General features: G+C 37.9%; 1 protein-coding gene across 1 annotated transcript in view; it reads right to left on the reverse strand.

Annotated features, from left to right (window-relative positions):
• Nucleotides 1-27,687, reverse strand: part of SRCIN1 (SRC kinase signaling inhibitor 1) — a gene marked incomplete at both ends in the record, with an annotated part of 158,603 nt that overhangs the window by 95,364 nt on the left and 35,552 nt on the right. The window contains one exon of the mRNA XM_081345707.1: nucleotides 11,865-11,888. Within this exon, the coding sequence (XP_081201833.1) occupies nucleotides 11,865-11,888 (24 nt within the window). The remainder of the gene's footprint in view (nucleotides 1-11,864; nucleotides 11,889-27,687) is intronic.

The raw sequence follows: 27,687 nt of genomic DNA on the forward strand, positions 1-27,687 counted from the left end.
AAGTATAGAGAGGAATGTTCTATTACCTTTCAATCTGTTTGTAATTTTCCTCTTCTGTTTCAGGCACCCTGTAGAAGCTAATGCAAAAACATTGCATCCCGAGAAAACTGCCCAAACGTTAAATAAAAAAAAATGCAGCCTTACTGGAGGAAAACACTGTAAATAAGAAAAATATACAGACACCATATCCTCTGACATGAAGACTCTTTCCCAAGATGTCAGGTGCACAATAGATATTTAGAATGGGTTTTTTTTCATATTTCTATAACCACCTTTCCCTTTATAACTTGAAAACTGAACTATAGTACTATACGTTTCTAGGGATAAAAACTGACTCATATCAAACTTTTGTTGCCAAATATGCAAAGTGTGACTTGCAAAATTTAATCATTACCAGGGCAAATTCCTTAGCAGCAACTGCAACAGTAGCCCAGATGTCATTTAGAGAGCCAGCTGGTCTGGCTTTCAGGGTTCTGGTTGCATTTGGACAGAAGATTATAGGCATTAATCCTCACTGATATTTGCCTGGTTTGTTGGAACAAACATCTCTGATGTTTCAGTTCCAAGTTTGCAAATAAACATTCATCATCTTCAAGTTGAAACAAAAGGTTCCTCTTTGATAGCAATCACTTTTGACCCAGCCGTGCTGAATTAAGTTGAAAAAAAAATCACCTTTCTAGTATCAAACATAGGACAATGTATCAATTGGGAAGATCCCTGCTGTGGGGCTTGCCGAAATGAACAAAACCCAGAGTTGATAAAGCAATGTTCCTCTAAACATGAGCAGAATGTATTTATCTAGTCACTTTAATATTCAAATTTCCACTACAACGATGTCCTACAATTGGATTGTGAGAGCTCAGTTTGGGAAAATAAAAATAAAGAAGTGTATAGAATTGTATTTTTAGCCATCAATAAGATAACCACAGACTACCAGTGAACTTTAGAGATTATGAAAAGAGATCTGCAGTGTGTGATTTGGAGGTGAGACATGATTCTCATTCATTTAAAATTACTCACTGGACGTTAAAAGTTATCTAATACACACAAAAGCTACAGAAGCTGAGAAAAATCCTTGAAAAATGATGGGGGAGAAATCTTTTTTAAAAAATCTTAGCAAGCAAACTTGATGATGGATTATTATTTTTTGTACCATGAAGCTTCCTTCCTCTGGTTGCTGGAGCTGCAGTTGCTAGGTTGTTGTTGTTAGCTGCGAAGTTGTGTCCGACCCATCGTGACCCTATGGACAACGTTCCTCCAGGCCTTCCTGTCCTCTACCATCTTCTGGAGTCCATTTAAGCTCATGCCTACTGCTTCAGTGACTCCATCAAGCCACCTCATTCTCTGTCGTCCCCTTCTTCTCTTGCCCACAATCTTACCCAGCATTAGGCTCTTCTCCAGTGAGTCCTTCCTTCTCATTAGGTGGCCAAAGTATTTGAGTTTTAGCTTCAGGATCTGGCCTTCCAAAGAGCAGTCAGGGTTGATCTCCTCTAGGACTGACCGGTTTGATCGCCTTGCAGTCCAAGGGACTTGCAGGAGTCTTCTCCAGCACCATAGTTCAAAGGCCTCAATTCTTTGGTGCTCAGCCTTTCTTATGGTCCAACTTTCACTGCCATACATTGCAACTGGGAAGACCATAGCCTTGACTATACGCACTTTTGTTGACAGGGTGATGTTTCTGCTTTTTAATGTACTGTCAAGATTTGCCATGGCTTTCCTCCTGAAGAGCAAGCGTCTTTTAATTTCTTGGCTACAGTCCCCATCTACAGTGATCTTGGAGCCCAGGAAAATAAAATCTGTCACTACCTCCATTTCTTCCCCATCTATTTGCCAGGAATTGAGAGGGCCGGATGCCATGATCTTGATTTTCTTAATGTTTAGTTTCAACCCAAGTTTTGCACTCTCCTTCTTCACCCACAACAAGAGGCTCTTTAGTTCTTCTTCACTTTCTGCCATTAGAGTGGTATCATCTGCATATCTTAGGTTGTTGATATTTCTTCCAGCAATCTTAATTCCAACTTTTGATTCATCAAGCCCTGCCTTTCTCATGATGTGCTCTGCATATAAGTTAAATAGGCAGGGCAACAGTATACAACCTTGCCGGACTCCTTTCCCAATTTTGAACCTAATCAGTGGTTCCGTGTCCAGTTCTCACTGTTGCTTCTTGGCCTACATATAGGCCATATAGGTTTCTCAAGAGACAAATAAGATGGTCTGGTACGCCCATCTCTTTAAGAACTTGCCACAGTTTGTTATGATCCACACAATCAAAGGCTTTAGCATAGTCAATGAAGCAGAAGTAGATGTTTTTCTGGAACTCCCTAGCTTTCTCCATGATCCAGCGTATGTTGGCAATTTTTTTTTAAAATTCCATCTATATCCCGCCCTTCTCCGAAGACTCAGGGCGGCTTACAAGCTTAGCAGTAGCCTTCATTCTATGTATATGCCTGCTTATTAGGGCTTTCACACACACCCCAAGTGGCATTATTACAAAGTCAGCTTAATTGCCCCCAACAATCTGGGTCCTCATTTTACTTACCTCGGAAGGATGGAAGGCTGAGTCAACCTTGAGCCTGGTGGGATGCGAACCTGCACTAATTGCAGGCAGCTGGTGTTACTTAAGGAGGCATTAGCCCACTGCTCCACCCAGTGGGCATTAGCCCACTGCTCCACCATTAGCCCACTGCTCCACCAAGGCTCTTTGATCTCTAGTTCCTCTGCCTCTTCGAAATCCTGCCTGTACTTCTGGTAGTTCTCGATCCACATACTGCTGGAGTCTAGCTTGTAGGATTTTAAGCATAACTTTACTAGCATGAGAAATGAGTGCAATGGTGCGATAGTTTGAACATTCTTTGGCACTGCCTTTCTTTGGAATTGGAATATAAACTGATCTTTTCCAATCCTGTGGCCACTGTTGAGTTTTTCAAATTTGCTGGCAAATTGAGTGTAGCACTTTTACTGCATCATCTTTTAAGATTTTGAATAGCTCAGCTGGAATACTGTCACCTCCACTAGCTCCAACAGCTCAGCTTTTCTAAGGCCCACTTCACTTCACATTCTAGGATGTCTGGCTTGAGGTCAGTGACCACCTCATTGTGATTATCAGGGACGTTAAGCTCATTCTTGTATAGTTCTTCTGTGTAATTTTGCCATCTCTTCTTAATCTCTTCTGCCTCTGTTAGGTCCCTGCCATTTTGGTCCTTTATCATGCCCATTTTTGCATTAAACGTTCCCTTCATCTCTCCAATTTTCTTCAAAAGATCTCTGGTCCTCCCTATTCTATTGTTTTCTTCTATTTCTTTGCACTGTTCATTTAAGAATGCATTCTTATCTCTTCTAGCTATTCTCTGGAATTCTGCATTCAATTGGACGTATCCTTCTTTTTCTCCCTTGCCTTTCGCTTCCCTCCTTTCCTCAGCTATTTGCAAAGCTTCCTCAGACAGCCATTTTGCTTTCTTGCATTTCTTTTTCTTTGGGATGGTTTTGGTTGCTATCTGCTATACAATATTGCAAACCTCTGTCCATAGTTCTTCAGGCACTCTGTCTATCAGATCTAATTCCTTAAATCTATTTGTCACCTCTACTGTATATTCAACAGGGATATGATTTAATTCATACCTGAGTGGCCTAGTGCTTTTCCCTACTTTCTTCAGTTTAAGCCTAAACTTTGCAATGAGAAGCTCATGGTCTGAGCCACAGTCAGCTCCTGGTCTTGTTTTTACTGACTGTATAGAGCTTCTCCATCTTTGGCTGCAGAGCATATAGTCAATCTGATTTCTGTGTTGACCGTCTGGTGATGTCCATATGTAGAATCGTGTCTTGGGTTGTTGGAAAAGAGTGTTTGCTATGACCATCGTATTCTCTTGACAAAATTCTATCAGCTTGTGTCCTGCTTCATTTTGTACTCCAAGGCCAAACTTGCCTGTTATTCTGGTTATCTTTTGGCTTCCTACTTTAGCATTCCAATCCCCCATGATGATAAGGACATCATTTTTTGGTTTTAGTTCTATAAGGTGCTGTAGGGCTTCATAGAACCAGTCAATTTCATCCTCTTCAGCACTGGTGGTTGGGGCATAGACTTGGACTACTGTGATATTGAATGGTTTGCCTTGGATTCGAACTGAGATCATTCTGTCATTTTGGAGATTGTATCCCAGTATTGCTTTTCCTACCCTTTTATTGACTATGAAGGCTACTCCATTTCTTCTGAGGGATTCTTGCCCGCAGTAGTATACCTGATGGTCATCTGAATTAAATTCACCCATTTCTGTCCATTTTAGTTTGCTTATACCTAAGATGTCGATGTTCAGTCTTGTCATCTCTTGTTTGACCACGTCCGGCTTTCCTTGATTCATGGATCTTACATTCCAGGTTCCCATGGAGAAAAAATCTTTACAGCATCGGACTTTCCTTTCACCACCAGACACATCCACAGCTGAGCATCCTTTCGACTTTGGCCCAGTCGCTTCATTCTTTCTGGCGCTACTAGTACTAGCCCTCTGCTCTTCCCCATTAGCATATTGGATGCCTTCCAACCTGAGGGGCTCATCTTCCAGCGTCATATCGTTTTGCCTTTTGGTACTGTCCATGGGGTTTTCATGGCAAAGATACTGGAGTGCGTTGCCATTTCCTTCTCCAGTGGATCACGTTTTGTCAGAACTCTCTGCTATGACCTGTCCATCTTGGGTGGCCCTGCATGGCATAGCTCATAGCTTCATTGAATTACGCAAGCCCCTTCACCACGACAAGGCAGTAATCCATGAAGGGGGTTGCTAGGTTACTAAGGGGCTATTTAGTACCAAAATGCATTTGGATGATAGGTGATAGAACTTGCAATGGGAAAGAAGGACTAGATATAAGCTCCTATGATAAGTATGGATGAAGTTTGAGGGTTAGAGTAAGTTGAAATCTTCTTTGGGTGAAAAATGGGATAAAATGAGAAGAAGAAAGGTACACGGAATTCATCATTGAAACACTGACCCAACTCATGCTATATCAAACCACTACAATGCAGACTAAGGTTTTTTAGTTGGACATTTTGGTTGTGAAGATTAGTTTGACCATGGTGTCAGAAGTATCATTATTAAAATTTTATGTGTGTTAATTATTTAGAGACAATGGTTATTTATCCCATCAAAGTAGCAATGTCCAGATAACCACATTATTACAAATATGGTTGTGAATGCTCAGAATTTATATTTTGAATTTTGCCCCATTTTACAATTTACGCTGTCATGACCCAGTTGCCAAGCTCTGGAATGTAAATGTAAATCACATGACCATAGGGATGCTGCAACGGTCTTAAGTGGGAAAAATGGTCATAAGTCACTTTTTTCAACTTTGAACAGTCACTAAATGAAATTTATTTATTTTATTTTATTTATTTTGTTGTAATGTTGTAAGTTGAGGACTACTGGTATAAGGTAGTGAGTGATGGAAAAGCATATACAGTATTAAGCAGCCTGCGTGGATTTTATCTATCTGTCTCTTGTGTTTAAAAATTTAAAATGAGATTCAGATTAGAATAGAACACAGTAATTTGATTTGCTTCAGGCCTAAAAATATCTAACACCAATGGGGAATATATGTAGCTCAAGTGTCAGATGAGGGTGAAGGTTTGTTCTCTGATCTTGTGGATTGGTTTCCTCAGGTTTTGTAACCAGGCTTGTTAACATCTTCAGTGGCGTTTAGAGGATGTCTTTGTCAGTGCTCTTCTGTGCAGCTGATTTGGATTTTGAGGGATTCATAGGCTGGCTGTAGGCCAATGTGTCTGTTGATGGAATTGCCTGTGGAGGGCCAGGCTTTGATGAACTCCCAAGCATAACAGGTGGTAGTGTGGCTGATGATTTTAGTATTGCTCCAATCAAACAAGCAATTCCATCAACACCCACAATTCCATCCACAAGCAATTCCATTAACAGACACATTAACCTACAACCAGCTTACGAACTCCAGGATTACGAAATCCAAATCAACTTCACAGCCAACCAGAGGCAGCACCGACCCATGTAAGCCCCCCTCCCTCCCACCAGCAGTTCACCTTCCAATGACCTTGACCTGAAGTAACCTCCCCATCACAAGATCCATCACAGGCCCCTCTCTGATGACTCACACCTGACCCATCACAAGACCCTCACTTGACACACTCATACCTGAAGCCCTTGTAAACAGAAGAGCACTCACACAGAAATCCCCTAAATGCCACTGAAGATATTACCTAGCGTGGTAATGAAATATTCAGATACAACTCACAAGCTCAGAGAATGAACCTTCACTCTCATATCTAACACCACTGCAAGGAAATTAATAATAATAATAAATATAATAATAAATATAATAATAATAATAATAATAATAATAATAAATATAATAATAATAATAATAATAATAATAATAATAATAATAATAATAATAATAATAATAATAATAATAATAATAATAATAATAATAATAATAATGTTGGAAGGGACCTTTGAGGTCATCTAGTCCAACCCCCTGCTCAGGCAGGAAACCCTATACCATTTCAGACAAATGGCTGTCCAGTCTCTTCTTAAAAACTTCCAGTGTTGGAGCATTCTCAGCTCTTGGAGGCAGGATGTTCCACTGGTTAATTGTTCTAACTGTCAGGAAGTTTCTCCTTAGTTCTAGGTTGCTTCTCTCCTTGACTAGTTTCCATCCGTTGCTTCTTGTCCTGCTTGCAGGTGCTTTGGAAAATAGTTTGAATCCCTCCTCTTTGTGGCAGCCCATGAGATATTGGAACACTGCTATCATGTCACCCCTCACCCTTCTCTTCGTTAAACTACACATACCCAATTCCAGCAACTGTTCAAATTTTCTTTCTGCAAACTGAGCAAAGCTGGCTTAGAGGTAAACCATGATTTGCATTTTAACACAAATTTATTTATTTATTTAAAACATTTGTATAGTCACCCATCTTATGCTGAATTCTAGACGGCTTCCAATCAACAATTAGAACTGTAAAATCAGAATAACATATAAATCAATTTAAACCATAAACATTAAAAATGTGATACCAAAGTTAAACTTTCAACATCTGTATTATATCCTAGGTAAAGGTAAAGGTAAAGGTTCCCCTGCACATGCGTGCTAGTCGTTTCCGACTCTCCGTTTCAAAGCCGAAGAGACAGCGCTTGTCTGAGGACATCTCCGTGGTCATGTGGCCAGCATGACTAGATGCCAAAGGCGCACGGAATGCTGTTACCTTCCCACCGTAGTGGTCCCTATTTTTCTACTTGCATTTTTATGTGCTTTCGAACTGCTAGGTTGGCAGAAGCTGGGACAAGTAACAGGCGGCACTCAGGATTCGACCCGCCAAACTGTCGACTATCTGATCGACAAGCTCAGCGTCCTATCCCAGTGCTTGGGGGGTGGAATTGGGTCTTAAGTGCTTTTCAGAGGGCTAGGAGGATAGTGGTCTGCCAAACTCCAAGAGGAAGGGTATTCCACAGGGCAGAAGGTGCCACAGAAAAGGCATCTTTCCTAGATCCCACATTTAAGGGAAAAGATCAGGAGCATGCCCACTGATCTGATAGGATGTGTAGATGTCCTTAAGGAGAGGCAGTCCTGCACATAACCTGGCTCTGTGCCACATAGGGCTTTAAGGTAGTAACTGTGATGGAATAAAGGAGATGGGCCCCCAGGTGGGTGGGGTCCATTCCAGAGGAATAAGAGGCAACTCAGCCCAAGTGTTAGTTATGAAAGGAACAGGATGAAGACAGACCCTCCCTAATAGTTCACAGACATTATTGTAGATGCAGATAGTCTTCAGTCTGGCCAGATTTATATCAGACCCCAAATCACGAATAACATATAATATTCTTTCCAAGTTGGGTTTTTTATTGTTTCACATCTATAGACAAAATTATCCCCTCTGGCAAACAGACATTAATCACTCTGGAGAACTCCAAGGCCAACAGAGAGTGGTCCGTCCATGCAAATGGGCTGATGATAATTTCCCCCAAATCCAGATCACCATACTACTGCCTGGAGACTACAGCAGATCTCCCTTTGAGAGTAGGGCCATGAATAAGTTGGGCTAGATCCATGATTGCCATGACAAACATGAAATACCTCACATCTCGGGCCCCCAGACCATAAGCCTGGAAAACTTCACTGCCAGTGTAGACAAGAGTCCAGTAGCATGAGAAGGGATGCTGCTGCACTACAAGGAGGAAGCAATCCCCAACAGCCCTACCTCACAAATAGGGTCTTATACCTGGTGATGTCCACGTCAGAGCCTCTAGTGACTACTGGAGGCTCACAAAAGACAACAGCCACCTTGCCCAGGAGTCATAGTCAGTGTCACACCTGAAATTTGAGGCAGATTTCAGAGTGTGCCCTTCCATGCCCAGTCAAGTTTCAGTGATACAGGCCAGGACAGTATTCTCATCCATGATGAGGTTGTGGATGACACAAATTTTATTCCATACCAATTTGGTATTCAACAGCAGCAGAGTTCAGAGAAACTAAAACTCTGAAAACCTGGTCATGGAACTGAGCAGAGGAGGCCAGAATGATGGTATCAGTCAGTCTTAAGCACTGATGCTGCCTTGCCCGAGAGTAACCTGCCCCACCATATTTCTCCACAGCCATTACCACTGCAATACCTTCTCCAGTCCTCTCTTCTCTTTTACCCATTTCTTGTTACTTTACTTTTACTACTTTACTTTTTAATCTACTTTTATTTATTTTAATTGCCATGTTTTGCTTTGATTATTATTCTGTTATCTTTATTTTTTATTATTGATCATTGTCTTGAGTGCCATTTGTGGGGAGAAAGAAAGCAGATAGATTTAATAAATATGTGATTTTCTTCAAACTGTTTACAGTTTTTGTGCATTCTTAGGTTGCAGTAATATGCAAGAGATTTGGGTATCTTCTATGAGTGGCTGCCACAGTATGGAGAAAAAAGGGAAAGGGGGGGGAAAGACTAATTTCCACATGTCGTGATCTTTGCTAATAAGAGTGAGTCAGATCTCATGCAGAAAGTAAGATAAAGGAAAATTTAGAATTTTATGTAATTTAGAAATTTGGGTGCATACAAAGACCAGATTGCCCCTCCATTCTTAATGAGTTGCATGGCCATTACAATCTACAGCACTTTAAATCTGCCCATCGTCTTGGTATTTTTGCAAAATAAAATCCCAACCTATAGATCCACTATCTATTTATTCTACCCCAAAATGAGAATAACATCATTCAGAATTGTTATGAATTGTAGGTTTAGCTCACATAAAAATCAATCTCTCAAATCTGAATTAACAAAGCACCACATCTATGTGCCCATAACATGCCATGTCCAAACATATGAATACTGTTAAGGCTTCACATGATGACATAATTCATACACACTGAACCAGTATCTGGGTTTTTGCCATATAATGGACCAGAAATGATACAACTCAGTTTTAATCTACTGTAGCATTTTGTGTGACCTGAGCCACAGTCTCTCAATTCTTATTTATTTTTTTACAAATAGCAATGGCAAATAACATCTATGTGTCTGGGCAGGATATTTTTCTAATGTTTAAAAAAATTCTTCTATTTTAAATGCAAGGCATGAATTTATAATCCGACAAATTCCTAGTCCTGCTCCTGTCTTTAGTTCTTAGACAGATGTATTGTACCCAACAATACTATTAGCAAAAGCCTAGATTTCTGCTTTTTTAAAAGTGAAGTAGCAAATGCTTATAACTAGGAAGAAAGGAATTTCCTTTTCCAAACTATGTGTGCAATGTGTGAGTCATTGCCAAGAATGTTCATTCATCCACTGAAAGCCAAGAAAAGGTCTTAAAATAGTCTGTGACAATAAGATATTTATACCTCATATTCTAGAAGTGTTACAAGCTTTTTTTTCAAAAAAAAAAACAAAAGCTGAGAGTGTGGGAATTGTGATTTACTTGAGGAATAATTCTTACTCTTGTAGAAGCTTATATCTTTCTGTACTGTCTCACTGGCTTAGGGTGACATCCTGCATTTAGCAAAAGGTGGTTTCTTTGGTTCTATTTTAAAATATTGCATGCATTTTGATATTATAGTTTGCTTGCAAGAAGTCCCTCTGTGAGGGAAAAGAGTGGTTTCTAAATCTGATAAATAAAAAAAATAAAAAATAGGGTTTTGAATGTGTTGTTATGCAAGCCCAATCATTACCCATATTTAAAGTAACTGGGGCAGGAATCATAGATTACTACTGGTGTGTAAAATAAAATAATCATGTAAAACTGCTTTGAAATGAAATTCACTCTCCCTTCAATAAAGAATTTGGGGATGATAATATTTTGCATCTAGAATAATGAGCATTTCCATCCTTTGGGAGACCAGTAAGTGGTTATCAAAAGCTGTTGTAGACTACCATGAAATGTTAAGGGTGAGCAATATGGTGCCCTTGATATCCATCTCATATGAATACATGCAATATACAATATATCTGCAAGAACCTAAAATTTAATGGAAATTAATTTTACTTTTGATTCTTTAAAATGATAGAAATCTCATACCACCAAATCTTTTGAGATGTTGGTATTCTCAGTTGAACACTCATTTTTGTGAAATATTGAGTGGATCAGGTGCAATACTCTTGTAGATTGCTAGTTATACACCTGCTACTGTTGGGAACTGTTAACATTTAATATTTAAACCAAAACTGTCAAACCCCTTATTCACTAATTTGAAACCAGAAGATGATTCCTAGGCATTTATCAACATAGGTACTATAGTTGCACCTATGTATTTTCAGTGAGGGCAGTTATTTGGACCATGCACCGTTCTGTGTTTCTTTTCCATAAATGCAATAAATTTATTCCCATTTATTCTCTTTCTCCATGGTTTCATTACTGTACTGACTCTACCAGCAATGAGCCATAACAACGTTGATAAGATTGTATGCTTTTAGAAGAATTGGGTAGCAAATGAATTCACAGTCCTTTGCGTGCAATATTTACAGAGTCCTTGCTGGATGAAATAAACAAATACAAATCAGGGATCAGTCATGTGTAGCTGAACTAATATTACCGGACTGAAACTTCTGTTATCCCTCATCGTTGGTCATATTAGTTAGGACAGATGGAGTTGGAGTTTAATAACATCTGGAAGGCTGAACCTTTCCCATACCTGCTTAAATAAACTGAATTGGTATATAACAACTTCTTGCTCTCTTCTGTCTACCCTGCTATCCCATTACTCTGCATGGCCGCCTTCCAGGGCTGTAATCATTTGTAAACAGTTGGGAAAGTTGTACATCTATTTGTAATGTCTAATTCTCTTAGCTCCCACAGCTTCAGTTCCATACTTGCAGATGGTGAAACAGGTTCCAAGACCACTTAATACTTAGAAAGTTGGCAGCAAATGTAAGTAATGCAACAAATGTCAAAGTGCATATTAACAGCCAAGGTGGATCAAGTTTATTGATCTGGAGCAGAACATTTTACTTATACCCTTTCCTGGCAGAGTAGATGTGTATGTATGTGTATGAATGTGTGTCTTTATATGTATCCATCTGTGCATGCATGTTTGTGTTTATGTTCATGTATGCATGTAAACATCTACACACACACACACACACACACACAGAGTTTGCTGCCTTTCACCTAACATTAACTGCCTGAAGCAGCCAGCTAGCTCTGCCCAATAATAGGGCCAGCGAAACATGTTTGGGGAATTAAGAGCTGCCTATTAAAAATAAAAAATCTGGTGCAAGAAAGAGAGCTAAGGAAGCCGAGTTCTCAATTGCCCATTGCCTCATGGACGTACCTGCCTATGAACACATAAAATACAGAGAAAAGGTGGGTAAGCGCATGCATTTGTTTAAAATAAAAGCATGGAGGGGGAAAATTGGAAGTACTGACCTTAAAGCTCCAGTAGTTGGGTTGCTAACAAAAAAAGGAACAAAAAACAGAACAACAAAAAAAATACCATTAAGATTCTGTTTTGAGAAAACAGTCGACTTTAAACAGTGTGATAAGTGATCATGTTTAATTGGTTGTTTAAAGTCCCCTCCCAATGGTTTTTTTTAAACAAAAGTCATGAATTCCCTAAAATGAATTGAAATGGTCAGTGGGTATCACATAGGAAGGCTTCAGTCAGGTAGATACAGTGATATAGATGTGAAATTTTACTGCAAGAATAAATAAAAGAGCAAAGAGTTCAAGATCCTATAGGGAATGCAATTTGCAAAATAACACATAAAGTACTTCATCCTAAAAGAATTTTCTCCATCTAGAAACTATGACTAAGCTAGTAACAATATTTTACTACTTTAAATAAAGGAAAGCAACGTCAGTATCACATATTGATTTCTATCTTGAAGTCTGATGATAAAGAATATTTTAAGTTATGACTAAACATACTAAATCATAGAGGGAAAAATGCCTCTCTGTAAAATAGGTTTTACAAACTGTTTCCTTCCCAGAAATGGGTTTATTTTATTTTAAAATAATTCCAATTATTATTTTTAATTGCAAACTAATAAGAACACATGATAGATTACACAGCAATGTAAGGAGAGAGAGAGCATAGTCCAGCTATCATTTAACATTTGCCTTTCCCACTGATTATTAAAGAATAATTCATCATGTACTCAAATAGTCTCCAAATAAAGCTATAAATGCTGCTTAATTTTGGTTAGGCTTTGCTCATGACATATACCTTATTTTCTTAGTGACCAGGGGGGCTTTTGCCCAGGTTCGCCTGGTGCGCCAGTTGCGACCCTATCGGGACCGAGATGCCCTATGCACAGTCACTCATGCGCTCGTGACCTCCCGTTTAGACTACTGCAACGCTCTCTACATGGGGCTGCCCTTGAGGACCACTCGGAGGCTTCAGCTGGTGCAAAATGCAGCCGCGCGAGTTGTGATGGGGGTTTCCCGTTACTCCCATGTAACACCTGTGCTCCACGAGCTGCATTGGCTTCCGGTTGCCCTCCGGGTGAAATTCAAGGTGCCGGTGATGACCTATAAAGCCCTAAATGGCTTGGGTCCGGGATATCTGAGGGAACACCTGCTGCCGGCATCACGTTCCCTTTGTCCTGTGCGCTCCCACAGGGAGGGCCTTCTCAGGGTGCTGCCGGTAAAAGAATGCCAGTGGATAACACCCAGGGGGAGGGCCTTCTCTGTGGGGGCGCCTGCCCTTTGGAACCAGCTGCCCGTGGAGCTGAGGACTGCCCCCGACCTTCGATCATTTCGCCGAGACCTGAAGACCTGGCTCTTCGAGCTGAGTTTTAATTGGGGTTTTAACTGGGGTTTTATAATAATAATAATAATAATAATAATAATAATAATAATAATAATAATAATAATAATAATAATAATAATAATAATAATCCTTTATTGTCAAAGTACAACATGTGTACATTGAGATTAGCTGAGCCTCCCCCCGTGCTTTTATATTTTTTCAGGGATATAGTTTAATCTTTTTAAATTGCTCTTAATTTTTTTATTGATGTTTTATATACCCTGTAAACCGCCCTGAGTCCTACGGGAAAGGGCGGTATATAAATTCAATAAAATTCAAATTCAAATTCTTAAGGTGGAAGTTATACTACTGATTAGCAGACCTATATATAATACTAGATACCTGGAAAAAGTATGCAATTTCATTTTATATGCAATCAAAACAGCAGTGAAGAAGCTCAAATATACCATCAGGGAAGCTGAGCCATATCAAGAAGTGAAAGACACAGAAACTAGGCTTAATAATGTACATTGTTCCATCTGTGAAAAAAGATGCCATCTTTTCTTTACATTGAGACTGTGAGCAAAATGAAATTTAACTACCTTTGGTTATTAATGCAGTACTATAGTATCTTCAGAAGTATTCTTAATTTGGTATGTGAATTGAATAAAATATCTTATTTCTTTTTTCTCCAATGGACATGCACTTAAAGCATTTCATAAACAAAATTATGGGTCCGCATCCCCAAATCTAAACATTGGCAGAGGTAGAAACAAAATACTGAATAAAGAGCCACAAATGATTAACACACTGAAATGCTGCATTGCCAGCATTATAATATAGGATAATTGATTGCAACTCAAAATGTCATGAATTTTAGGAAAAACTCATTTCTAGTTCTCTCATTTTCTAGTCTTGGAAAAAAAGTAGAACTTAAACTATGAACTGGCAGAAGCCCAGATCATTACATCTTGTGAACCTAAATGGTTTTTTTTAATTCCATTTATATCCCGCCCTTCTCCGAAGACTCAGGGCAGCTTACAAGCTTAGCAGTAGCCTTCATTCTATGTATATGCCTGCTTATTAGGGCTTTCACACACCCCCAAGCGGCATTATTACAAAGTCAGCTTAATTGCCCCCAACAATCTGGGTCCTCATTTTACCTACCTCGGAAGGATGGAAGGCTGAGTCAACCTTGAGCCTGGTGGGATGCGAACCTGCAATAATTGCAGGCAGCTGGTGTTACTTAAGGAGGCATTAGCCCACTGCTCCACCAAGGCTCAGTTTTCTGGTTTGTGGTGCTGGTTCCTATTTAAATATTTCTTTATGAACCCGCAGATCTGGAACACAGAACCACTGAAATGAAGGGAGGAAGATACCACAAGTTTTGATGACTTAACTACACCAATTCAATCAGACTCAAATCCTTCTTGGTCTTGAACGATATCTAGTTCAATCAAAGGATATAAGATTCCTTATCTTCAGAAGGTAACAGATATAGATTGAATTCCTACATTCATTTACTTTGCCACAAGTTCATTTAGATCAGTCAAATGTATTTCTGAGGAATAAACATGTATTGGAATATGTGCTACTCATTAAAAGGAGAATTCTGTAGCAGAAAGATAGAAGAGGCCCCTATGCATGATGTCATTAAAGCCCTCCTAAACTTAAGAATTAATTAATTCAGCACAACTTTGTTAAACAATGATTCATCATCCTGCATTTAGAAAGCAGTGTGTCAGAGGGAATGCTTAGCTAGAACTTCTCTTAGCACATCAGCTTTCCATATGTAGTAAAGAGAGTTAATGACTTGGGACAGCTTTCATGCAATCCTTCATGATTCTGTAAAAGAGGAGCTGAACTTCCCACTGCTACTTACACATTACAACCATGTTTTGCCCTGCAGGACAAATATCCGCTTCACTGGTACTGATGGAATTTTAATAAGAAAAACACTGTGCAGCTCTGCTGTCCCTATTCAATCTCCTTTTTCCTCTTGGCTATTAGCGTTTGAAAACAAAACATTTAGGAGATCCTGATCAAAAATTTCCTTTATCATTCCTAATTCTTTCTGAAAAACCAGGAAGTGAGGTAGTCCTACACTGAGCCTAATTGAAAAAGCGGATCTTTAGTACCAGGTAGTAAATATAAATAGATTACTGTACTGTGAAAAACTTAAATGACAAGTTATTTTGGCCCACAAGCTTTTATTCCTCATTCTTTTAGTCTTTGCTTTCTGCCATATGGGACCTTCAGTGGAAGATAATTCTTTGCATAAAAATGAGTCATTTGAGAAGATAATCATTTGTTTGCAGTCTATTGAGTGGAGAAGATTGTGTTCTGTGTGTACCATATTGTTCTACTGAAGATTCTAGTTGTCTTGCAAATCCAGGAAGAATGCATAGATTTCTATATGCATTTCAATTGCAAAAATTAATGGAGGCATGCTTGTTTCTGTCTTAAAGCAATATTATTTGAAGCAAGCCACGGGTTTTTTTATATAAAAATAGTGGGGAAGCAGAATAATTAATTGTGGTTCAAGGATATTTCTTAGGCTACGCCTAACATGCCTACTATCTGCTTCTTGCCAATATTATCAAGTTTTCCATTAAGCTTATTTCCCAAAGCTATCTACCATACTGCATACCCTTCAGCGCAGCTATTGGCACAGGAAATCAATTGTATTGCAGCAGTCTGAGATGGTGTTGACATCAGCAGATTTTCCTCTTGTTTTAGAGAAAAGCAGGAAGAAGAACCACAATTAATTACATTCTGTTTGTACTGGAGGATCAGAGGAAGATAAGAATAAATGATAGACTTATTAATACCAATAAAAGCAGGAGAAAGGATTCAGAAAGAATATGAAGAATAGCAAAGGCTAAGGAATAGATTATATCAAGGAATAACACATACCAGCATGACTATGAAACTGCAGGTCAGGTGAAGGTTGATTTCTGAACAGTGAAACAGGATTAAGGTTCCAAAACTAGTTTTCAGTGCAAAGATTGAAAGTTCACAAAGGTAAATGTGTTTTTTAATATATACAAAATATTTTTCATAAACAAACAAATGAAATGTTTACAAAAACAATATCACACACTTCTCCCTAAATAATTCATTTTATTCTTTCTTCCCCAACCATCTCTTTCCTAATCTTTCCCCTCATGCAGTTATTATTCTGTGGCTAACATGCATGATCTTTATTGATATGATTTTGTTGGTTTTCCACACTGCAGTGTTCTGAGTGTACATCAGTACATTGCATATACTTCCTAGAGAATGGGATATAGGTATCAAAATGTTTGTTTGTGATCTCACTCCCAGATCAGAGATTTTAGCTTGCATATATGGACTGAATGGAAAGCTAGGTCTTGAGAGTCGTTCCTACTTCTTAATTTGAGCCAAATAGATGCCGGTAAAGATATTCCTCAATTTTGTAAAAAGATGAAAATTGCATGGTGTCAAATCTGGATTATATGGAAGATGAGGTAAAACAGTGAGACCTAACTTCACAATTGTTTCTTGTTATATTGCAATAAAATTTCTTTTTATTCTTTCTCTCATAGCTTTGAGCATTGTAGTGTAGCTCTATGAGGTGCTGGTAAGTTCTAGATTCAAAGAAATCAATGGGAATAGCAGCATGTCTACCCCAAAAATGTAGTTGTAAGTTTTCCTTTTGGAAAAAAAAAGGAAATTGTGATAATATTTCATGGATGAATGCTTCATTTCTGTGTCATAAAGATAAGCCGATATTTCATCTGCTGTCGCAATACTGTAAAGAAATTCTTCACCTACATTCTCAGTGTGACAACAATTCTAGCAAATTTTAGTACTTGAACTTTTCATCTCTATCAGTATGCAAAGGAACCCATCTTGTACTGATATTTCCATACTGAAGAACATAAATGTGACCCACATATTTCAATGAAATGCCAAATGTGTGAACAATTTTCTTTTGAATGATCTACTGTTTGTCCTTAATCAGTTCATTAACTTTACTTGCTCTATGTGAAACTTGTTATTTGTTGTCACAAGGTATCCACTTCATTCTTGATCACAAAAACAGGTGTTTTTTTCTGCTTTACCATCTTTATATGTTTTGGCCCAGTGACACACAGTCATTACCATTAATACTCTTGGTGTTCCAAAATTCAATGATAGCACATTGCTGAAAGTGTGCTCACAAATATTCACTGCAGGCTTCCATTTCACAAGTTGCAACAATTTTCTCCCAGAAATTTCCTATCAATAGAAGTGAAAGGCAAATGCTAAAGAACACGTTAGAGTTTCAAGTGTATCCGTACTGCCATCTGTTGGTGACTTTTTACACTAAGAATCTGTAAGTCCATTCATACATATAAATGGAAAAAGCGTGAATTGAATAAGATGAGAAAATTAGTGAAAGAATAAAAGATGATAAGGGGTTCTGAATGTGAGTCATGGCATTTTTGGTAGAGTCAAGAATTTGTCTTGGGGGGAAAAATGACCATGGAAGAAAAAGAATGAAAAATTAGAATAATAGAATGATCTTAAGAAAAGAAAGTATGATTCCTATCTGAAAAATATAATAAGATTGATTATCCAATAGAATGAACTGAATGTAAACATAAGGAAAGAGCATATGAAAATTGCTTGAAAAAGATTAAAACAAACTATTACATAGTACCAGGGAAGTGTTGTACAAATGGGAAGTATGAAAAGGGATTCTTGTTGGAATAATGGAATGAAATAAATTCATACAAGGGAATGATTGTTTTATATTTGTTTTTGTTGTATAGAATGAGTCAAGGAGAACAAGATCAAAAGATATGGAAAAAAACTCATTTGGTTGGTAATAAAATTGTTTTGGAAATGGGTTCCAAAAGTTTAATAAGAAGCCTCCATCAGAGTGAATGACATTAAAAAATAAAATAAAGGAATGAAATGGTTTGGTTGAAATTGAAGTGAGAGAATCCTGGAAAGGAGCATTTTAGAATTCTGGAAAGGGCAGTGGTATGTCAAAGAGCACTACTATTTATATTACTATAGAAATTAATATAAATATAAATTAATATTATAAAAATCATGAAAAGTTAAGTTATAAATGTGATAAATGGAATGCTTAGAGAATGATTCAGCAGGGAGTACCAATAGCAATAGAACTTAGACTTATATACTGCTCCATAGTGCTTTGCAGATTCTCTAAGCAGTTTACAATGTCAGTATATTGCCCCCAACAATCTGGTTTCTCATTCTACCAACCTCAGAAGTATGGAAGGCTAAGTCAGAGCTGGTCAGAATCAAACTCCTAGCAGTGGGCAAAGTTAGCCTGCAATACTGCATTCCAACCACTGTGCCACCATGGTTCAATTAAGACACGTATGTATGATAATTCCTTTCTTGTTTATTTATGGATAAGTAATACAATAGTAATATTTGAGATACAGCAACTAATTCTCACAAAATCAAAAGAAAACAGCCTGAAACCAATGTCAATTATAAAACACAAGACAGCTATAAAAAGAAAAAGGGGAAAAGAAAGAAAAGAAAAGAGGAAATGGAAGGGAAGGACTTAACATTGTGCAGGCAGTAGAAAGAGGCAAAAGAATTTAAACTTTGTTTTTAGTATAAATGGAGATTGCATATGAGACATATCAGTCCCTGAAATTCTTTCAAACTATCTATTGTTTTTTTCACAATAAGTCTCTTTATCAGAAACACTTATTGTGCCTTTTTTAGTCTAGCTTTTTTGAAATAAGTCTGATATGAAGTAGATGTGAATAATATGTACTTTTGCATGCAGACAATGTTCTTGGCTGACAGTCTGAATGATGTGCAGCATATGTTAAATACTGTATGATGCATATCCAAAAGCTTCAGTTGATGCAAAATGCAACTGCGCATGCAGTTCTTGGGGCTGCTAGGGCAGCCCATGTTACACTGCTGTTCTGTGAGCTGCACTGTTTCCCAGTTTGCTTCTGAATCCAATCCAAGGTGTAGTTTATCACCTATAAAGCCATTCATGGCATGGATCTGGGTTATCTGAAGGACTGGCTCATCTCATTGGGATGAGTCTGCCCTACCCATACTGGCAGAAGAAATGTTCTGCAGACCCTGTCAATAAAGGAATTTTGGCTGACGGGGTCCAGGAGAAGAGCTTTTTCTGCCAGCCCTCTGGAACATCTTCCCCAGCCATGGGATGAGATCCACACTCATCTTTCTGACCTTTTGAAACAGCTTGAATGCTTGGCTCTACCAGCTGGCTTAGGACCCAAATGGGGGAATGGCATCTTGGAGGTGGTTAATGGACCTCCTGCTCTCCATACGTATTTGCTCCCTTCCTTTCCATCAATTAATCAAATTTTATCTGAATGTTTAAATGTATGTTTCTTATTTATTGTTTTAACATGTTAATATTAAATGCATGAGTGTAAGCTGTTTAATGTTTTCATGCATAACTGTAAGCTGGCTAAAGTCAATTTGGCAAGATGAGCAGCATAGAAGTCTAATAATAAAATAAAGAAAGGAATGGTTCTTCCTATTTTATTATATGAAGTTTAGAATGTCAGAACAACAGAAAAATACTTTGAAAATAGTGAGAATTGTATACTTAAGAAGTGTCCATGGTCGAACAAAAAGGTAATGAAAAATGAATGGGTTCTGAATGAATCTGGAATAAATAGAAAAATGAGTCACTGGTACAAAAGAGGTGCACTGAGATGGGTTGTTATAAGACAAATAACTGAATTAAAATTGTGGTTGGATGGAGCTGCTAAAAAGATAGAGATAAGACGTTTAAGGAACAAAAGTCTACATAGGAGGCTGTGTGTCAACTTGGGGAATGAAAGATAGTTTGCAAATATAGAAAGTTACACTATGAAGACTTAAAGTAAATGGTTTGAGTAAACTAGATTTAGTTCTGGTTCCTTCCTTCTGAGTTTGCTTATCTTACTGGGCTGCATAATGCTTTGCATAATAATGCTTACCATGAAAGGAAAGAGTGTAATCAATATGTATATGTGTCTGAATGTTGTCAGTGTCTCTTTCTTGTTGTTGTTAGCTGCGAAGTCGTGTACGACCCATCGCAACCCTATGGACAATGTTCCTCCAGGCCTTCCTGTCCTCTACCATCTTCTGGAGTCCATTTAAGCTCACACCTACTGCTGCAGTGACTCCATCCAGCCACCTCATTCTCTGTCGTCCCCTTCTTCTCTTGCCCTCAATCTTTCCCAGCATTAGGCTCTTCTCCAGTGAGTCCTTCCTTCTCATTAGGTGGCCAAAGTATTTGAGTTTTAGCTTCAGGATCTGGCCTTCTAAAGAGCAGTCAGGGTTGATCTCCTCTAGGACTGACCGGTTTGATCGCCTTGCAGTCCAAGGGACTCGCAGGAGTCTTCTCCAGCACCAAAGTTCAAAGGCCTCAATTCTTTGGCGCTCAGCCTTTTTTATGGTCCAGCTTTCACTGCCATACATTGCAACTGGGAAGACCATAGCCTTGACTATACGCACTTTTGTTGACAGGGTGATGTCTCTGCTTTTTAGTGTGCTGTCAAGATTTGCCATGGCTTTCCTCCCGAAGAGCAAGCGTCTTTTAATTTCTTTCTACCCACTAACAATGTATTTTCTATTTTGGAATGGTTGATATAGTGCCAAGTGTTTTGTTTCCCTTCTCTTACGGTATGTATTCTTCTGGTATTGAAATATTTTCTTCATATGTTTACAATAAGTTTCAATTAAGAAATGATGAAAAAGTGTAACCATTTTATAAAAAGAAAAGAGTAGTTCCTAGTATTATAAATAAAAGAACTTATCACATAGCAAAACCCATGTAAAGAAAGACATATATTTTTTGCATAGAAAAACCTATGTATACGAAAAATAAAATGGCCTTAAGAAGACATCTGTTTTCACTCAAAATAAGGGGACATTTGTTTTAACTATAAATACGGGGGCATCTGTTCTAATTCTAGATAATGAAACATTTATTTCTAATAAGCTAACACATTCCATTCAATTGATAATAACTGGCTAAATCTTTAAACTAAAAAAACTAAAGAAAGAGAACTGGAGGAGCAATCCATTGCAGCTGTCACCCAACTGTATTTGGCAAACTTTTGTTCAATAAATATATTTCCTTTGAGTTCCACTGATCTCTGGTGTGTTTTATTAGATTCCCAGATAATATGAACCACAGAAAAAGAAAGTTTCTGATCCTTCCATCACTAACTATTTAAAGATTCATATCTGGAAATGAATTTAGTATAAATTTATAAAAGAAAAGTTGCTGTGCCTTGTCAGACAAAGCAATATCCATCTAGCCAAATACTGGAACCTCCAAAACCATTGGAGATTCTGCAATGGCTACTGAAAATACTGGAATGCCAAAGAACTTTAATCTGCCAAAGAACTTTAATTTAAGACTAACAATCAAGTCAACTTATTTTAGCCCCTACATTTGGGAATGAAAGTGGCTTATGTTATGAGAAAATTACGGGCTTGTGTATGTGTGTGTATACATTATCATGTTTCCAACCAATATGGTCCTGAGCTTTCTTTTGCCAATTGAGCCTGCAATACGTGCTGATGTCATCAATCCATCTTGTTTTAGGTTTCTTTTGTGGACTCTTTTTATCAAGTGGGATCCATTCTATGATGGCCTTGATCCACCTACCATCAGTTCATCTTGCTTTGTGACCACCCCATTTCCATTCTTTTACTCTCTTGATGATATCGTATATTTTCGTTTGTTCTCTAATCCATCTTTCTATCTTGTCTTGTGATGCCGAGCATGTATATTTCCATATTTAGGATAGTAGTTGGACGAATTTTGAGACAATCTGCTCCAGATTTTGCAAACCCTACTTTTCAACTATAGAAGTAGGGTACGCAAATCTGGAGCAAATTGTCTCAAAATTCAGTCTTAAATTATTCTCTTACTGCAAAAGGGAAAAAAAAACCTGGAGTTCTTTTCTCAGTTTCCTCTGGTTCTGCAGATGCTGATAGCTGGTTTTCTGAATGCTTGATTTGCTCATCAGTGTACTACAAGCTCCTCAAGTATCCATGATAAGTTCTTAAACTTGGGAGAAGAAGAATGTGTATCTCGGCAAACCATATTCCAATTCAATAGCACTCCAAAGTGAAAGCAGCTGCTAGGCCTTGATAAGACTGAATTGTCATGCAGCGGCACTGCTTCCCACCCAAGCAGACTCCGTAGTTTCTATTCAGTGACAGAGCTATGGGAACACATCCAGGAAGTAGCAAAGCTGATCAAATTTGAAGCTCAGCCATGACAACAAAGGCCAAACAGAAGAGGGTGGATGACAAAAAGGACAAAAAATATATATGGTAAATTCAAATAGTATTTCTAGCTTTTCTCTAAAGGCAGAGAGCTGGAATAATTAATGCTGATTAATTATTCATTAAAATATAACATCCTTTCTTTTCAGTAGTAGCAACAGTATTAGTAATATTAATAATATTACTTAAGCATTTCATATACAGGTAGACCTTGACTTATAATAGAAAAACAGAGTTGAAAGGGACCTTGGAGGTCTGCTCAGGCAGGAAATCCTACACCATTTCAGACAAATGTTTGTCAAATTTCTTCTTAAAAACTTCCAGTATTGGAGAATTCACAACTTCTGGAGGCAAGTTGTTTAATTGATCAATTGTTCTAACTGTAAATTTCTCCTTAGTTCTAGGTTGCTTCTTTCCTTCATTAACCATAATTATGACCACAATTGAGCCCAAAATTTCAGTTGTTAAGTGAGACGGGTGTTAAATGAGTTTTGCCCAATTTTATGACTTTTCTTACCACAGTTGTTAAGGTAATTACTGCAGCTGTTAAGTTAGTAATATGACTATTACTACATATTACATATTATTATATAGGATTACTACATACTACGTATTAGTATGTAATATGACTATTGTCCACTGACATTGTTTGTCAGAAAATCACAAAAGGGGATCACATGCTCTCAAGACATGGCAACTATCATAAATATACACCAGTTGTCAAGTATCTGAATTTTGATCACATGGCCACAGAGATACTGCAAAGGTCCTAAGTATGAAAAATGGTCACAAGTCACATTTTTCAGTGCCATCGTAATTTTGAACAGTCACTAAACAGGTGAGAGTGGAACAACAGGCACAAGAAGATAATAGGGATTGTATCATCTCTTCTGCCAAATGAGGCTCACATGACATTGAGCCCTGCTGGTGCAGTGGTTAAAATGCAGTATTGCAGCCTAACTCTGCCTACAAGTTTGATCCTGACAGGGCTCAAGGTTGACTCAGCCTTCCATCCTTCAGAGGAGAGTAAAATGAGGACCCAGATTGTTGGGGGCAATACGCTGACACTGTAAACAACTTAGAGAGACCTGTAAAGCATTATGGAGCAATATATAAGTCTAAATGCTAGCACTAGTGCTAGTCCTCAGCTCCTTCTTAAATCCATGTAAATCCATCTGCATAGGCCAGCCATATTTTGCTTTAGGTAAGCCTGTCTAGATTAAATGAAGGGTCTTTATAGTCCAGAATCCACCTTTCTAAGAGGGAAACTCAGAACTAGAATCAGAAGGCACTGGCACTATACCCTCATGTTTCAAGCAACTACTGTCATACTGCCCTATTTCCCCCCGCCCCTCCATTCAGTTGTGTCCAGTTCTCAGATATACACAGCCTGATCAAAAGCCTTTTTATTCCATTGGAAATTTATCTAGTCCCTCTTTAAAAACATCCAGGTTAGTGGGCATCTTTACATGTTAAGATATTAAATGGTGTGCTTTATGTATTGTATATTAATATTTTTAGTTTATTTTTATTGCTTTTTAATTAATTACAAAAAACATACATTGTCAAAGAGAAGAAAAAAAGAATACATAAAAAGTGTTATAACAAAAATGTGAAATATATGACCCAAATATGTTATTATAACAATTACAATTCTACACATACTTGTCCAGTGAAACATTTTTCAAGTGTGTGTGTGTGTGTGTGTGTGTGTGTGTATTTCTAATACATTTATATAAATATCTTTGTTTGTTCAACCTACTGTATTCTATATAAATGATTCTTTAATCCCTTGACTGAATGGGGCTTTAAATTTATTTTTCCAGTGCTGCAATATCTGTATTTTGGCCATTGTAGGAGCACAGAGAAACTGTTTACATTGTCCAGTTGTCAAAATTCATCTATTAGGTATGCAGTATCATCTGAAAATTTTAGCTTCTGCAAACCAACATATTTATATAATACAATACCTTCTCCCAAAACTTGATAAGTATAAGTCATTTTAAAAGAGGTGTTTTAAAGAAGCATTATCCTCATTACATCTTCAACAAAATACTATTTCTGACAGTTCTTCTGTATACAAACATACTGACAGTTTTTCTCATGCCAAATTGACTATGAGAAAAACCAATTTTAGAAATCAGGGGAATGGTGGTGATATGGAAAAACTTAATGGAAGCCGGGATGCTGACTTTGGACCAAATGATAGACGATGAAGATGATTTTTTAGCATATTCTATGTTAAAGGGTGAATATCATCTATCATATGTAACCCAATGCCAATATTTACAACTACAGCATTTATCAACAACATTGTTTAGACTGACAGCATTTTCATCTTATGAAATACCTGAGGTATTAGAACAACTTGTTACATTTTTTAAAGCAAAAACCCCTTTTTTGTTTTTTAATAGTTTTATAGATATTTGTTATAGATTTATAGTATTTGTTATCAGTAAATTCATTTGATATACAGATGTTACAAAATTAGTGGAATAAAGTTGTCTAGTCAATGGGAGTATCTTAACTTCTATAAGAAAGAGTGTCAATGAACCTCAAATTTTATTTAGAATATTATTTCTTGTTTGATTTGATTCTCCCTACTTTTACTTTCCTCTAGACCAGGGGTCAGCAACCTGAAACAGTGAAAGAGCCACTCGGAACCGGTTCCCTCACAAAAGGAAAAACTGGGAGCCGCAAAAAATGTGTGCACATGCACGTACATGCGCGCATGCGCAGAACAGGGTTTGACTGAAAAGTGGGAGTCAAGGCGAGATATGCACCTACCCTGCATAATTGAATTGATTGGTTGAACTTTTTTAGTCCCACTTTTTTTTTTTTGGACTGCACATGGCAGAGGACTGGGAGCCGCAGGAGACGGCTGAAAGAGCCACATGCGGCTCCGGAGCCACGGGTTGCAGACCTGTGCTCTAGACAAACTCTGTATCAAATATTGTATCAAAATCTTCTTTTCTGTCTTCATGCTTTATGGATATATCCAATATTATGTCCCATCTTACACAGGCATCTGTTTCTTATCAAAATAATGAAATGTGCCATTATTATGACCTCATGACACATGTGCCCCTTTTTGTATATGCATCTCAACTTGGCACACAAGGGTATAGAAATTGGAGGTCAAATTCTTTATACCAGTGTACATTAAGGAACTAGGAGAAATTTGTGACATAATTCATGCCTTTCTTCTCAAGTAACAGATTTCAAACTTTATAAATTTTCCTCATAAGACAATTACTTACCTGCTAATTGTTTTCACATTTTAAGGACGTTCTCCGATTTGCGATGATTTTTTTTTAGATGTCATGAATAGAACAGCATAATGTTTGCCAAGGGTGGTCATTTTGTACACGGACAATTCATTAGTGAAACTAGGTACATAATAGTAGCATCCTCTGTCTAGTGCCAAAAATTGTCCATATCCCCCCTCACATTTCTGACAAACAGGTTTTACTCAGTTCTTCTCTCTCTTTTTAAAAAACTCTATAATGGTTATTCTTTACTGCTTTTGAAATCAAGTCAATATTTTTCTTTAGTTAATTAAAAAAATCTTGATGCTATATAGCTCATCGGGTTGGTGGGTATATCAACCATTTAGTGGCAAATAGACTCGACTGGAATGGAAGCAGTTACAAGAAGTATCCCAGCCCCAACAAAAATCACAGATTCCTGTCATGATGTTATGCTACAAGTCAGTCACAGAAACATCTCTCAAATGTTGGTACTTTCAGATGATACTGAAAAAAATCATGACCTTGCTGGTTTTGGCTTAACACTATTATGCAGATTTAAGTAAGACTGTTGAGCAAATGTACGCACAGAATTTTAACGGGAAAAGCACATTGTAAAGAACATTATTGCTATCTGTTCTATTGTATCAAAGAAAATGATTCAATGCAACCCCCTCTCCCCCAAAAAAATGTAAATTAAAAGACCAAAGAACACCATTCTTAATAATTTCACTTCCAAAACTGTGACCATACAGTTCAGGAAAGAAAAAAGAAAGAAAGTAAGGTCTGATGGGAGGAAACATTGATGGTAATTGGATGTTGTGAAGCTGATACCATGCCAATGCATAACCAGCTGGTGTTTACAGGGTGCCACAAGAGGATGTGATGGATGCCAACCTGCAGCCAACAATACAGATGCCCTTTTTTCAGTCAAGCAGAATTGTTTTCTGGTGGGGCAGGAGTGCTGAAGGTTTTGTTTGAAAGCTAAGTCATCCATATACTTTTTTTCATGTGTAACTGTGCACAAGAGATAGTAAGAATCTTCCAAGCTGTTTCTCTCTTCTTTTCAAGTGAACTCATCCTATACTCAGTCTTCATCTAATGCTTTCCTGCCTCATCTCCTTTGCTTCCCTCCATCCTCACCCCCAACCATTTCTCTCCACTAATCCTTTATAAGTGAATATTTTCTCTTTTTCCCCATATGCTTCATCATTTCTCTACCAAAAATGTCTACAGAACAGCAATGTGGAAATTCACTGTAACACTCAGCATCCTAATATGAGGGCATTGCTCTCAAAATGAATGTGGTGAGTAGAACAATGCTCTGAAGGAAAGTTAGACTGTTAGAGGACTTTAGAAGGAGAAACAGTACCTACTCTCTGGAATATAGCCGCATCCCCACCCGAGATTTGAATAGCTCTCACCCCACTGATGTTTCAAAGGGTTCCTCACCAAGGTCTTTTGAGAAGATGACTGGTGCTCTTTCCTTCCTTCCTTCCTTCCTTCCTTCCTTCCTTCCTTCCTTCCTTCCTTCCTTCCTTCCTTCCTTCCTTCCTTCCTCTCTCTTTCCCCAGCTGGCTTACAACAAGCAAAGACAATGTTGCAAGTTGAGTTTCACCTAATGACCATGTGCTTAACAACAAGAAGCAGCAAAAAAAAGACTGTAAACTCACAACTCACTTAACAGTTGCATCACTTAGCAATGGAAGTTCCAGTCCCAATTGTGATGGTAAGTTGAGGATTATCTCTGTCATCTCTCATCTTCCATATTAAAGACAAAACACCATCCTATCATTTGCTGGGAAAAATGATTGTGGACATGCTATTGCAGTTATCTCCTGCTGTGGGTTTCCCAAAGGCATTAGATTGGCTATTCTCAGAAATAAATGCTGGACTGCAGAGTCTTGGATCTCATCCAGAACAGCTATTTTTATATATTTTAAGCTTTAAGACAAATTTCTCACTAAGGAATGCT

This window comes from Vipera berus (assembly GCF_964194415.1).
Source record: "Vipera berus genome assembly, chromosome: Z".
Classification (NCBI taxonomy): domain Eukaryota; kingdom Metazoa; phylum Chordata; class Lepidosauria; order Squamata; family Viperidae; genus Vipera; species Vipera berus.